Source organism: Microcebus murinus, chromosome 14, assembly GCF_040939455.1.
Source record: "Microcebus murinus isolate Inina chromosome 14, M.murinus_Inina_mat1.0, whole genome shotgun sequence".
NCBI classification, from domain to species: domain Eukaryota; kingdom Metazoa; phylum Chordata; class Mammalia; order Primates; family Cheirogaleidae; genus Microcebus; species Microcebus murinus.
Window position 1 is genome coordinate 59,770,759 of NC_134117.1, and position 15,655 is coordinate 59,786,413.

Sequence of the window (15,655 nt, forward strand, 5' to 3'; positions counted from 1 at the left end):
TCAAAGTTCCAGAAAAATGTCTACAAATATATACTTTCTTTTTTTTTTTTGAGACAGAGTCTCACTTTGTTGTCCAGGCTAGAGTGAGTGCCGTGGCGTCAGCCTAGCTCACAGCAACCTCAAACTCCTGGGCTTGAGTGATCCTTCTGCCTCAGCCTCCCGAGTAGCTGGGACTACAGGCATGCGCCACCATGCCCGGCTAATTTTTTTATATATATATCAGTTGGCCAATTAATTTCTTTCTATTTATAGTAGAGACGGGGTCTCACTCTTGCTCAGGCTGGTTTTGAACTCCTGACCTTGAGCAATCCGCCCGCCTCGGCCTCCCAAGAGCTAGGATTACAGGCGTGAGCCACAGCGCCCGGCCAATATATACTTTCTTTAGTGTAAATATAACAGTGTCCATTTTACACCGGCTTAGTTAGATCTGCAAGGTCTTTGCTAACTTGGTGGGCAAAAAATGGCAGTTATTTGAATTTGCATTTTAAAATCACCAACATTTTTTGTTTTCATATTTGAATTAATTGTTTGTACTTAAAAGACTTTGGAGTGTAGTGGCTAAGAGTTAAAGTGCTTGGGTTCAAATTACAGTTGTGCTACTTATTATTTGTGTAACTGTATCTCAGTTTCATCATCCATAGAATGGAGTTAAAGCATGCTGTTACTTACAATCCTCACACTGTTGTGAGGATTGAATGAGTCAATATTGCAGGACTCTTAGGCAAGTGGCTGGCACATATTAGTCACTCAGTAAATGTCAGCAATGTTGTTACTACCTATTATTTTCCTTTTCTGCACATTTTGTGTTCGTGCCCTCTGCCCATTTTTCTATTAGGGTTTATGTTTTTTTTCTTTTTTTTTTTTTGAGACAGAGTCTCGCTTTCTTGCCTAGGCTAGCGTGAGTGCCGTGGCGTCAGCCTAGCTCACAGCAACCTCAAACTCCTGGGCTCAAGCGATCCTCCTGCCTCAGCCTCCCGAGTAGCTGGGACTACAGGCACGAGCCACCATCCCCGGCTAATTTATATATATATATATATATTAGTTGGTCAATTAATTTCTTTCTATTTTTTTATAGTAGAGACGGGGTCTTGCTCAGGCTGGTTTTGAACTCCTGACCTTGAGCAATCCTCCCACCTCGGCCTCCCAGAGTGCTAGGATTACAAGCGTGAGCCACTGCGCCTGGCCAGGGTTTATGTTTTAATTGCCATCAAATCTTCCTTTTATAATTGTTTAAACACTACAGCTCTATCAAACCTTTGCCTGGCATATATGTTGCAAACATCTTTCCTGTTATGTTTGCTTATTTTTTTTTCCTTTTTAGAGACAGGGTCTTGCTGTGTTGCCCAGGCTGGAATGCAGGCTAGTCACAGGTGCAATCCCACTACTGATCAGCACGGAGGAGTTCTGACCTGCTCCATTTCTGACCTGGGCCAGTTCCCCCCTCCTTAGGCATCCTGCTGGTTCCCCTGCACGCAGGAGGTCACCATATTGATATCAAACAGTGCAGACACCTGATCAGCATGCTGCACTACAACCCAGAACTCTAGGACTCAAGTGATCCTCCCACCCCAGCCTCCCTAGTAACTGAGACTATGAGTGCATGCCACTGCACCCACCCATGACATTTACTTCTAAATATTAATACTTTTTACTAGCTAGAAGTTTTACATTCTTATATAGTCAAGACCATCTGCATATTTTTCATGATTTCTTTCAATGATTTAATGCTTAAGGTGTCCCTGACAATTCCAAAGATCAGAGAGATAATTATACATTCTTTCTTCTAGCTTTTTAATCTTTTTGCATGTTTGTTTTTTATTGATCATTGAAGTCTTTAATGTACCTGGAATTTCTTTTGTAGTTACCTGACCATCTAACATGCTTCCTCATGTGGTCATGCTTGTAAATATGTGGTTCCCTCAGCCTGGGATGTTTCCACTTCAACTTCTTGTGAGCTCTCAAAGCATATTGAACAAAATACTGCAAAGCAACTTTTGACTCGTCAGTGAACTTGACCACCCAGCAAGAGCTATGACTTCTTCATTACTTTTGTCACTAGTGTTTAGCAGAGTGTAGACTGGGGGAACCCAATCAACAGAGGTTGAATGAAAGAGGTAAAAAATGATAGAAGTGACTCTTCTCATCCTTCTCCCTCCTCCAGTTTGGAGTCAGATAAATTCGTACACACAAACACACAAGTGAGTGATGACGCCAACCTCTAACCACCATCTGGCATTCTGTTCTCCCACCTCCTGCCGAATCAGCTGGTTTTCCCTGGGTCTCCTGAGTCAGAGCTGAGGAGGACAGGTTTTGTATCGTGCTCGTCAGCCAGGGTTCTGGCTCTGCAGGCCTCAATTCATTATCTGCTCACCCATCACCCAGCTATGCACAGTCTTAAACAACTGAAAGAATATATAACATCCTATATATAAGTCAAAATATGCCCAAGATTGCTTACTACAGTACTTTTAAAATTGCAAGAGTATTTAGAAACAACCCATACATCCATCAGAGCACAGTAGGTGAATAAATTTATGTATATCCACACAATGGAGCACAATGCAGGCATGAAACAGAATAAGAAATCTCTATGGAGTGATTTCCAGGATGTATTGGAAAAGACAGAATGCAAAAGGCTATAGTATGCTATCTTTTGTGTAAGAAAGAAGGAAAAATTAGAAAATACACACCTATCTGCTCATTTGCATAACAAGAGTCACAGGAAGGACAAACTGGAAACGAACGGGATAGTTACATACAGGAATGGATCGGGGTATGGGTGGAGAGGACAAGGCGGGAAGTGACACTTCTCTGAGGATACCCTTTATTATAGTTGCAACTTTCAACATCATGTATTTTGTTTTGAAATGGGGGTCTTATTCTGTTGCCCAGGCTAGAGTGCAGTGGCGTTGTCATAGCTCACTGCAACCTCAAACTCCTGGGCTCAAGCCATCCTCCTGTCTCAGCCAACTGAGAAGCTGGAACTACAGGTGTGCACTAATTTATCTATTTTTTGTAGAGATGGGGGTCTCGCTCTTGCTCATCTCAAACTCCTGGCCTCAAGCAGTCCTCCCACCTCAGCCTCTCAAAGTGCTAGGAATACAGCTTTGAGCCACCGTACCCAGCCTTAAAAATCATGTTAATATTTTACATTCTAATTTTTAAAAAGTTAATAATGATGGAGAAAAACTAAAATGGAAAACAAAAGAAACAAATAAGTGTAAATGTATTTCAATGAATAATATAACCACGCTGAAGGGAAAAAAGATGAAAAAGAACTAACTCAACATTTAAACACAGTATTTTGACTAAATACACTCAGGGTTAAAGCCAAAAAGAAGTGTATATAAATATTGACCTCTAGTTAGGAGGTTTGTTTTTCATAGTGGCATGAGTCAGCAATTCAGAAACTACTTAATGTGTATTCTAGGGCATAGTACATGAGTAAATATATAGTGGTTAATGGAAGTCAGGGGTTCTCACTGTCAAAGAGAATCGCAAACATGGAAAGGGAGAAGACAGAATAAAACCTGTGCTAGTATTTATCTGGAATGGTATGAACTTATGGTAGAGGTGTATGTGTGTGTATGCATTACACACCTGTGTGTACATGTATGTGTATACATACATACCTATACACACACACACAAATATTCCTTCTTTTCTAGCTCTGTCATAAGAGACAGCCTAGAAGCAGTGACACCCCAGTAGCAATACGCACACCTAAGTGCCCAGATCATGGTTTCTAAATATTGTTCTCCACTATAAGGAACCAAGGCTCTTAGAAGAAATGATGATTCCAGGGCTAGGTTAGGAAAAGAATAAATCTGGAACATCATGTTGTACCAGAAAGTAAGAAAGTGTTCAAAGGATGGGAACCGGTCAAAGGGCACAACAGCTAGCTTGAAGCAGTTGGTACTAAATAAATCTGGGACAATTTGATGTTTTGGGAATGTCAAAATCAATAATGGTGGCAACAAGTTATAATCTATACAATAAAAACCCATGACTCCATAATTATATAAATAAATAATTAAATGTGGAAGAAGAGAAAGCTCTTCCTTATAGAATGCCAACTAATAAGGAGACAAAACAATGGAATTAGAAAATTACTATTTGGTAACTACCATAGTAATAATTATTTTAGACAAGAATCATAAATGCATGCTAAAACTAGTAGGTGAAAACTAGATGAGAAACAAGATATTTACATACTCCCAAAGTATCTTCTCACCAGAGACTCATTGATACAAAGGCAAAAGCGGTAAATTCACAGTGAAGAAACTCAGCAGGTACCACCTTAACCCAGTCATGGGACAAATACATTAATCATGTGACCCTGATAAGATGCACCGAGGCGGACATATGATCACTTCTATAGTTCCTGCCCAAAAATGTATTACCTGAATTTAACCACGAGGAAGCATCCAATCAGCCTGAATTGAGGGACACAGTGTAAAATAAGTGGCCTGCACACCTCAAAAACGTCAAAGTCATGAAAAATAAAGCCAAACAAAACAATGACTAGGTACTATCCAGATTAAAGGAGGTTCAAGAGACATAATAACTAAATACAATACGTGATCCTGGACTAGGAGGATTCCCCCCGCTTGGAAAGGACGTTGGTGTAAACGGGCAAAACTTGAAATTTGAACAAGGTGCATGCATAGATTAGATAATAATGCTGAATCAACACTAATTTCTTGATTTTGATAATTTATATTGTGGCTATGTATGACAGAATCTTTGTAGAAAACACAGGGCAGTATTTAGGGGTAAAGGTGCAACATGTCTATAATTTACTCTCAAATGATTCAGAAAAAAATGAGAGTGAGAAAGGAGTAAGAGAGAGAGAGAGAAAGGGAGAGAGGAGGAGAGAGAGGGAGGGAAAATGGGAGAGAGCAAGACAGAGCAATAAAGCAGAAAGCTGAGTGATAAAATGTTAAACACCTGGAGAAGCTGGGTGGAGACTGTATTGGAATTCCTGCCACTATTTCTTTTAACTTTTCTCTAAGTCTGAAATTATTTCAAAATTAAAGGAGAAAAATGTAGTGACGTGGATAAGGCACTTCTGGGCATGGAGAGGGTGTGGGTGGGTGGGTGGGTGGGTGTGTGGGTGTGTGTGGGTGTGTGTGGTGTGGTGTGGTGTGTGTCTACAGAGACAGAAATGAGGAAGACTAAGATTTTCTCTCTGAGGAAGAGAGGAATCTCAGAATTTAGGAGAAAGAAATGTGACATCAACCAACCAATGACAGTTACTCCATTCTCCACCCTCTTAAGTTTTGGGCGAAGAGTCACAAAATTCACGAGGTGGTTTATGAGCAGGATGGGAGTTGGTGCGCTTTAGTCATGTTGGCCAAACTCTGCAAATGACCTCCCCGGGAACCTCGCTCTGACAAATCCCAGACAAGCTGTCCTAGGAAGCCACAGACAAGCTTCTTAATCCCAGGGCAGCCCCTGGTCCTGTGGGTGACCACCCCGCCTCTCCCAACTGTCCTGGAGAACAGGGTTTGAAGCCCTATATTTGCAGTTCTTTTGACAGGCAATCCCCGACTTATAATGGTTTCAACTTTATAATGGTGTAAAAAAAAGCAATAACAGTCAGTAGAAATTGTACTTTGGATTTTGAAATTTGATCTTTTCCTGGGCTAGTGGTACGATACCCTTACATGAGATATTCAACACTTAATTATAAAATAGGCTTTGTGTTAGATGATTTTGTCCAACTCTAGGCTAATGTAAGTGTTCTGAGCATGTTTAAGGTAGGGTAGGCCAAGCCACGATGTTCAGTAGGTTGTATATTAAATGCATTTTTGACTTACAGTATTTTCAATTTATGATGGGTTTATCAGGAAGTAACCCCACCATAAGTCGAGGAGCACCTGTATACACACAATGTATTATATTTCACTCATATCTGTGATCGAGTGAGCAAATGGGAGCTATAGCTTTCTCCCTGCTGGTATCTTGTTTCAGTTTGCTAAATTAGGAATTTTTATAGATAACATAAAGATTTTTCTTGCTTCACAACTTTGACTTACTGAAAATGCATCCCTGACCAAAAGACCACAGGCTCATGTAGAAAATAGAAATACTATAAATCTAACCAGTAAAAGTTTTCTTAAAAAAAACAGATTTTAGAAAACCTGCAACCTGAGTTAGTTTTCTTGCCCTAAGCTCTGAATTATGAAGTAAAAAATGATCTTGACAAGTCATGTGACTCACACCCTCTCTCTGCAAAAGACTGGATTGCTGTTATTTTGGAAGGATATTTATGTTATTTTTTATTTTTTTGAGACAGAGTCTCACTCTGTTGCCTGGGCTAGAGTCCTGTGGTGTCAGCCTAGCTCACAGCAACCTCAAACTCCTGGGCTGAAGTAATCCTTCTGCCTCAGCCTCCTGAGTAGCTGGGACTACAGGCATGCACCACAATAACCGACTAATTTTTTTTTATATATATATTTTTAGTTGGCCAATCAATTTCTTTCTATTTTATTAGTGGAGACGGGGTCTTGCTTTTGCTTAGGCTGGTTTCAAACTCTTGACCTTGAGCTATCCACCTGCCTCGGCCTCCCAGAGTGCTGGGATTACAGGCGTGAGCCACCACACCCGGCCTATATTATTTTAAGTAACTTCCAAGAAGGAGATGCTACCCATTTTTTTCAGCAGGCTATTATATCTTCTTTAAAATTTTGTAGTCAAGAAATTCTTTTGGTTTTAGGTTGCATTTGTACTAGTTCCCATTTTCTTTGAGTTATAAATTTCTTCCCCTACTCTCCTCTTCTCTGAAGGAATAACACCAATCCCATTTCAACTTTATTCAAAACCTCCTCCACACTCCTAAACTTCCTCCAGTGTAAGGGCAATGCCAAGGTACAGGAAAGAGAAAATCTAAAACCCTCAAACACCACACTGTCTGGTCATATCCTAATGGGCAGCACTCATCATGATGGCCCTGAGCCATCCAGAAAACGTTTCAATGTGTTTTGTACTTCATGTTTAAAAGTACAAAATAGACTCTAACACAGTTTTCACCTAAATGATTAAAATAAAGACAGCATTTGAAAAGAATGTCTTTGTTACCTGGGTTGTTATCTTATATAGAAGGCCTTAGTGCCAGACCATGCTGTACAAGTGAGATGCGACTGAATTTAGAGCTTGAGTTTTTACATAGTAAGTACCAGTCCTTTTTAAATTTTAGGTAGAAAATTATCGTGGGCAGTAACCACGTCACTTTCAGGATCCAATTCACGTCAACAAAAATACATCTAATACAGATTATTATATAGGGATAATACCAGATACAAAGAAGAAAGTATCCAAAGAGGTTAGGGTAAGTTGGTAGTATGAACTTACATCAATAATTACCACAAAAGGGTGAATAGAGTCTAAGTGTAATATTATAGAACACAGAACCAAAAGAGTACAAGATAAAACTCCAGGAGGTGGGATCAAAAAGCAGAGGCTCCTGGCTGGCTCTTAGCAATGGGTAGGATTTTGAACAGACAGAAGCTGGAAAATGAGGAAGTGGTCATTTTAAGGAAGGGAGTGCAAAGACAAAAAAAAAAAATGGAAGTATGCTCAGAATATTTGAGGAAAAGGAGATTAGTAGATGAAAAAGCATAAAAGATAAGTTGGAACTAGGTATTGGAAGATCTTCAATATTGAGCAAAGGAGTTGAGCAAATAAGTTTACAGCCTTATTCTGTAGCATATAGATACAATCATAATTTAAGACTTGCACGGCTGCTACACATACCAGAAACTGTAATATTTATGAACAACCCATGAATGGTGGCCACAAAAAAACTCCAGAACAAGACAAATGGTTTTGCCCTTGAACTGATTACAGCTGGGACTCTATAAAATAAAAACGGTAAATTCCTTGTAAGATGGCCCTCCTTGGGATAACTTGTTTCCTGGATAACTAGGTCAGGAAAGAATATATAAGACTGGGGTAATGAATTAATAACTGAAAATGTTATCTAAAAATAGAAAAATAATAAATTAAAATACTTCTTTAAAAAGAATTATATCCTTCAATGTCAATAAATTAAATATATCTGTCTAAAATTGCTATGCAGTTATTTTATAATCAGAATTCAATCTTTCAGTACCTTACAATATAGATTTAGATTCAAAATATTTCTTCATAGTTTTCTGTGAGCAAATTTACATTGTGTTTTTTGCATTTGATATACTTTGTGAAGATTATGCAATGTCCTAAATTTTCCTTCTTTCAGTTAATAATCTGACAAACTGCAACCTGGTAATCAAGAAGCACCCAGTTCCTAGAGACAGATTTCTATAAGACCAGAAATGACTACTATCATGGGACATCTGGTTGTCATGTTATCTGGATATTTTGAATCAATTCTCCAAATGTAGCCTTAACACTACATTTACACATCCAATATAATATAAATGAGGAAAAAAACCACTGATTTTTTAAAAAAACATTATCCTGTGTATCCTTTTATATATTATTCTGGTTTTAACTGAGGAGGCACAGAAGATACAAGTTCACATAAAACACATATTTCTTGGGAAATCCCTAGATACGAACAATAATTTCCATAATAGAAAAGGGAAATTAACAAAACAAGAGTAATTTCTACTAGAGGCTCAGGATAGGCTACCTAAAGAATTGTTTTTCTAAATGGAAATATACCTTTTCTGCTCTGTACTGTACAGATTAGAGGCAGAATTTTAGAAAGCTGAAAATCTTTTTAAATAACACTTCCTTTAGCTTTAATCGCAAATAATTGCCTCTTTTGGTGCTAATGAGCATGAGCACCATGAAATGGAATGTAATTCTGCCGGTTCATTCAGGGTAATGGCTTTGCAAGCTAGTGACACTGCCGAGAGATCTAGTCTCAATTTCCTAGAGTACAATAACTGAGCAGCAGTAAATTTTTCACTTGAGGAAGATTTTCTAACCTATGTAAATATAAATAGAAAACCCATTATCTATTGATAAAAACAATAAAGAAGGTTAAATAAAGTTTTATGTGTTACTGTTTCCTGTAACAGCCATCAGCTCCCTGGATCACGAAAGTAAATAAAGCACTTCACTTACTGAAATCAATGAGAAACCGTCCAAATCCTTGCCTTTGGTGCTGGGGCATGATCATTATGCAGGAGACATTATACTTCTGCTGGCAAAGCTTTTCCTGAGGGAAGGAGAAACAGATCAAGTATGTCAGAGCTCTGCTGAAGTGGGCAATTCCCTGCACCTGCCACTGTCCTTGTAAAACAGTCCACTAAGGTGAGCCGATGGGTGAGGTCAGGCTCAAGCAGAAAAATCCTACTGTGTTAATCAATCAAACTATCAACTAACAACAAACCATCAACTCTGGGCATATCTCTCAATTGCATCTTTATTGTGAAAGTCAGTATCATAGAATACAAATAAAGAATCCAAAGAAATAATGAACCAAATGAAGCAAAATACAGACAGGATGGAAGAAATGCTTTCCTTGCTCAAATAACTTGAGAGATGGAGAAAATAACATCACCCAGCACAGTAAGTTAGGATTTAGCCAGCTACCTTGTCAAATAATAATCTACAACTCTGCAACAGCAATCTGTCTTCTGCCTTTGAGCAAATGCCCCAGTGAAACTAAAATAGTATACACGTGGGTAGATGTGCAAATATATTTCTCCTATGAATAAAAAGTCAAAGTAAAAAGCTAGAGAAATAACTAATATGCATTTCAAACCAGTCAAACAAAACAAAACAAAAAAGGCAACAACAAGAAACCCCAAGGCCTCAAAACAAAAGTGAGACCAAAATATTACCAACAGTCTGAAACCAGAAGGAAGATTGGGTAGAATATGGTAAGAAACAGATCTTACACTTAAAGAAGAATTTGCAATTTTCATGGGATGTGGCATCAGAGCAGCAATATTTTATTCAGAGAACACAGAAGCTGCCAAAACCTACACAGAGACGATCTGGAAAAGGCTTTTGAGGTTGTGAATGCTCTAGCCAAATATAAACCACAAATAAGACTGACCACAAATGGTACCGACCACATCCAAGAATTACTTCAGAACACCCAGATCTTTAATGAACCTATTTGAAAGAACATAGGAAATGGTTGTGGAAAAAACCCTACAGGGCAGAATTAAAGATTTCTTTGTGAAAAAGATGCGCTCCCAACTTTTGCACATTTGTCTATGGAGCCTCTGAAAAATGAAGAGGAAGCAACAGTGTGTTTTCCTAAGAAGATGGACTGTCCATCACTGGATGTGCACGTCAATGGCAAATGTTCAAATAATTAGTCTACTGTGAAAGTTAGACAAATGGGTCACTCTATCTAAAAAGAGATGTACTCTGGGTTAAAAGAATTCATCCTTGATACAATGCCTTTCTTTGTGCAGAACTATTCTCACCTTTAGGAGTTTTTTTTTAAATCCAATACAGCAGTGATACTTTTCACCCCCTTAACACATGTTACTACAGCTAAATTCTAATCTATGGATAAAATAACTGCTCCTTCGTTTAGAGCCATCTCTTTACGTGCCTGGAAAGTCATATGCATGTAACAATTTGCACTGAACCTTTCTAGGTCAGCTTGGCCCTTCTCTGACTATCCTTGAGTTGCTGTTCTAATAACCTCTAGGATTTACTTTAAGAATAACCCCAAAGGACCAGAATCTTCCACATTCTAATTGACACATTAGAATACGGTTTAATTTCATCTAGTTTTTTAACATGGTTATTTTTAAGACTTTGCTTCACTATACTGCCAAACGATATTAGTATTCTGAAATAGTAAGAAATGACAGCAGCTGCTGCCATACTATAGAAGATAATGTGACAAAATGAGCAAAGTTGAGCTTGTTCTGGGTAAAACGTTGGGCATCCTGGGAGGAAGAAAGGCAGAGATTCAAACTGCAAGAGTCACCACCAGCTGTATACATGGCACTACACAGAGGCCAGTACGAGACTCAGGGACAGGACAGGACAGCATAAGCAGGCAGGCACCACTAAGCCCTATGTTTAAACTCACAGACATTTCAAGAAACACCATTTTCTAACAGGAAGGACGATCGTAACCACTATTATTTTTGATTTTTTGCAGAAAAAGATCTTTACAAATCTACAAAAAAGGTAAGGTGTTTTATAAATTATATAAGTATACTGATTGTTTTATTCTGTGCTAATGCTGTCATCTTTTGAATCTATAATGTACAAATTAGTTTTCTTTTTCATTTTAAAGCTTTACCAAATATGTGGCTTAAAACATTAAGGCAGGTTCCCATGAATGCAGTTATTTATTCTTATTAATATTTTTCTTTATGATCTTTGGGTTGATTCTTAAGTTTATAAGTTTGGGCTGATTCTACAGTTTACAAGTACTTTCATATATAGTCTATTTTTTGATCCTCCATAAAAATGGCACTTCTCTCAAGTATTCCATTTATATTGCTCAAGAGCAGATTCAATAAATTTATTTATTCCCTAATATGAAAAAATATACCATAAAATAAATAAAATACAGAGTTTGGATAATTTACTTTCTGCTGAGAAGTCTCATGATTATTGTCTCAATTTATATACAATCCTGGTACATTTAACTATTTCCTAGGTACCTAAGAAAAGTTAAAGTCATTATAGAACAGACAGCTCCAAATCTAGTTTTCCTTTACTGCATATGAGTTACTGTTTCTCAGAAGCCTTTGAGCAGAAGAATGCAAGAGAATTGCTCTGAACCAGTGAAAAAGACAAGCTATTTCCCCTCAATATGTCAAAGTTTCCCTATGCTAACAGCTGGAGATACTTAGGCTTTCTAAAGGTGAGATTGTTTTAGAACTTAAAACAATAGCACAGAGAGTAAGAGATGAAAGTGTAAAATCAGTCATTATATCAGCTTGACAGCCCAAATGCCAATGTTCCAACTCAATGAGATATTGTTGATCACAGAGGGAAGGCAATGAGGAGAAAGAAGAAGTACCTCTTAAATGCTACATTACACTGAAAGCTGCATGTTGACACCACTTACAGGGAAAAGGCAAATAAGCTTAACACTGAGAAAATCAAAGATGCTAAGTGGCCTGCAAGGCAGCAATTATAACGTCATGTGGATGGTGACAGTCAACACAGCACACAGTGCTGAGGTCCTTTACACACTTCCTAGGCACAATGTTTTTGTTTTTGTCTTTTAAAATGAGCTCTGAACCTGAGCTTTTCAAAAACATGTGTCACTTATTCAAATTATAATCATAAAAAAGCCCTATTCAAAGAATTGAGCTCTACCAAAAACATTTTGGAAAAGAAAATGAAGGTCATGCTGGCTCTTGTTTTACCTTAGAGAAGTATCCAACCAGATGACAGCCCTTTTCATCATTTTTTGTAAGGACATAAAAAAGGAATGGCTCGACATCATAATACAACGTTTTGTGGTCCAGGAAGAGCTTGGCTAACAAGCAAAGGTTTTGGCAATAAATTTTGCTCATATTCCCATCAACCTAGCAAAAAGAAACAGACAACATTATTTAACACAAAAATACTGCTCAATATAAAATTGTCTCTTCTATATGATATTTTAGAAAGTATATAGTTTTATTTCCAAATCCTAAATTGAGAGATTAAAACACTTCATTCAATAAATATAGTTAACCAGAAAATAGCTGTCACTGCCAAATCAGAATTCCACCTTTTCTCTTAAATTAGGATAAATTTAAGGTAGATTAAGTTTCTCTTTATGCTACCCAGAGAAGGGCCAAACCACTAGCAAAGGAATAATTTTTACTTGTAATTTATGATGAGTTAAAAATGATCAGTCATGTTCTCTCTTTATTTGAACCAACTAAATCCGTATTAAAGAAATATAAACAGATCAAAATATTTCTCAAATAAGTTAAACTTTATGTTGTTCTCAAAAGGGCTTCACATAAAAATGAAATAAATGAACTGTATTATTCTGATTCCCCAGAAGTGTGGATTAGCAAAGAGGCTTCTATTTTGGTTTTATCCCAAGCATCATTTTAAATATAATTGGAAAAGATAAAATTTCTATGTTGGGAATACTTACAGAGAAAGTGATATGAATTTCAACCTACAATAAGTACCATGATTACAGTTTACTTCTCTTCAAAATAAAAGAATCAAGCTGTGATACTGATGACTATAGACAGGAGGCTAGGCACAGATGCCAATTTCTTTGATCCAATGTAGTTACTTGTCGAAAACAGAAAACACAGCATATTCAAGAAGAATGTCCCTAGCACTTTTCTTAGGGGAAACGGATATTTGCTAACCAGAGCTCTTTAACAACGAACTTGACCATTCTCAGGTCTCCTGTGGACCATATGGGTTCTCATATTGCACAAATTATTTTTAGACTTCATATAACTATTTCCCTTGGATGTAACCTAGGTCCCACACATAGCAACATAATCAAATATGGGCAATGGACACAGAGGATACAATTCTCTCTTTAATTAAAGGAAGTTTTTATGTATTTGGGAGTATGGTCCTTTTGGAAATGGTAGTATTTTACAAAAAGGAAAGATGGAGATGTATATATATCTGTGAACCAGAAAAAAAAAGAGAGACGACAATGCCAAAGCAAAATTCTCGATCAGTTGTGAAAAGTCTAATATAAGAGGAATAAAGAGAAGATAGGAAAATAGTAATCTATGACTATTCTTTATTTATTTCTAAAGTTACTTAGGAAACTGCTAATGAAGAGTTCCCCACATGCTGTACTCTTAAATATTAACCCAGATTCTAGTATAGGGACCTTGATACTTATCAAATTCAAGTCCTTCTTTGTATAAATAAATTTTATAAACCTCCTTCTGATGTTTCCCCTCTCATCTCTGGAGAGTCCCAAAGCACCTGCCTTGCAAGAGCAGACCGTTTTTTACCAGCCTAACAAGACGGATTCTCTTGGCTCTGAGAAGATTTTCCATGGATTTGTGAGAGTTTCAACCTCAATGCTGACTCATGCTGACTTATTTAATAATTACTTAAGGCCAATAACGTGTTTTATTTCCTTTGGGAAACAATGAAACAGTGATTTCTATTTTATTTTGGTTAGAAGAAAAGATCCAAGGCATCAAGGAAGGAGCTAATAGGAAGGTTGAACTTGTGACATTAGTGAAGCCTCAACAGAGAGCAGCTCTGTCATCTCAACTGGTTGGGGCTGGCTGGGCAGCATCCCAACACTAACAACAACAGGAAGGTCAGGCAACAAGTATTCAGCTTTCCTTCTAGCCAGTAGTTCTCGCTGGGGGGTGATTCTGCCCCCTCAGGGGACATTTGGCTAGGTCTAGAGACATTTTTGGTTGTCACAATTCAAGGAGGTGGTTGTGCTACTGGTTGTCCTACTGGCATCTAATAGGCAGAGGCCAAGGATGTTGCCAAACATCCCACAATGTACAGCACAGCCCCTACAACAAGAAGTGATCCAGCTTGAAATATCAATGGGGCCCAGGTTGAGAAACCCCACGCCCAGCCTTTAGTAAGAACTACCATATCACCTAAGCTTCCCACTAAGAATTGCCTTCCTCCTTCAAGCTTGCCAAAACAGCCTGGTACAACCAGGAGGAGGGGCTTTAAAAAATCATAAGACACAGCTGGAGTTTCCTGTGTTCTCTGATCAGTCTTGGGGAAAAACTAGTAGGCCCCGTCTGAGAGAGGGAGCCTGGTCTATGTGAGAAATCTATAACCTTCCCTTTATTAAACATGATGGCAAGACATTGCAGGCCACAAATAAAGATAGCTGTGGGGCAGAATAATAAATTTCAGTCTGAACAATTCAGAAAAGGAGAGAATCCTAAAGTAAAATATTGCAGAGAAAGAAGATATCATGTCTGCTCTACAAGGAAGGTTTGTTCTGAGCAGCCAGGAATGAAAAACAATGCACACCAAGATGGTCACAGTGTAGAATACGAAGCAGGGTGACAGAAGTGTGCAACTACAGGGAAGAGCGTAAAAGGAGAGAATTAAGAAGCCCTGTAAATAGACAGTAATGTGAAGAAAGGCATGGTCTCCTCAAGGTACAATTGACTCAGCTAAACTGGATCCTTGAAACTGACAACAGAAACATAATTAAACAATGAAACTATATAGAGGCAAAGACCTTCCGCTACTAAATCAATTCTGGAAATACAAAATGTCTTCAAGAAACCCACAATGACAGACATATGGCCACAAGGGGTTCCTGTGAACAGCAGAGTTCTCCAGGGGTGGCCATCCACCCAGATGGGTGGGTGGTGGGGGAGTCCCAACATCTGCTGGGGTCTCACCGAAAGGATTATCCACCCTGCCAAGAACTGGATGGAAACACAGGTGGTTGTGTATTGAGGAGATATGTACAGCTGCTCAATTCCCTGGAAGAGTGAGCACCTGCCAGACATTGGCTGGAGCTGCTGAACAAAGCTAATTTCTCCTGCCAAAGAAAGTTGAATTTAAAAAGAGCTGCGGAGATCATAAATTCACTGGTGAATATATCTGGTGTAGACAGGGATTTGGGGGAAGACAAAAATGTTAATGTGATGAAGTAGGGATTCTTCATCAATCTAAATGGTTGCTTATTATGGTTAGATAAACATTCCAAAAACATGGAGATATTTTAAAGGGCAGTTGAATTTCAATGCCAGAATTAAATATACCTTGTACCTTCTGGTCACAAATCAGA

The 15,655-nt window shown here is 38.1% G+C and overlaps 1 protein-coding gene across 13 annotated transcripts in view; it reads right to left on the bottom strand.

The window, feature by feature from the left end:
* Positions 1-15,655, bottom strand: part of KAT6B (lysine acetyltransferase 6B) — a 184,484-nt gene that overhangs the window by 30,080 nt on the left and 138,749 nt on the right. For all 13 annotated transcript variants that reach the window (XM_076010127.1, XM_076010125.1, XM_076010124.1 and 10 more), the window contains 2 exons: positions 12,315-12,476; positions 9,079-9,172 (listed from right to left, as the gene is read on the bottom strand). In XM_076010127.1, the coding sequence (XP_075866242.1) occupies positions 9,079-9,172; positions 12,315-12,476 (256 nt within the window). The remainder of the gene's footprint in view (positions 1-9,078; positions 9,173-12,314; positions 12,477-15,655) is intronic.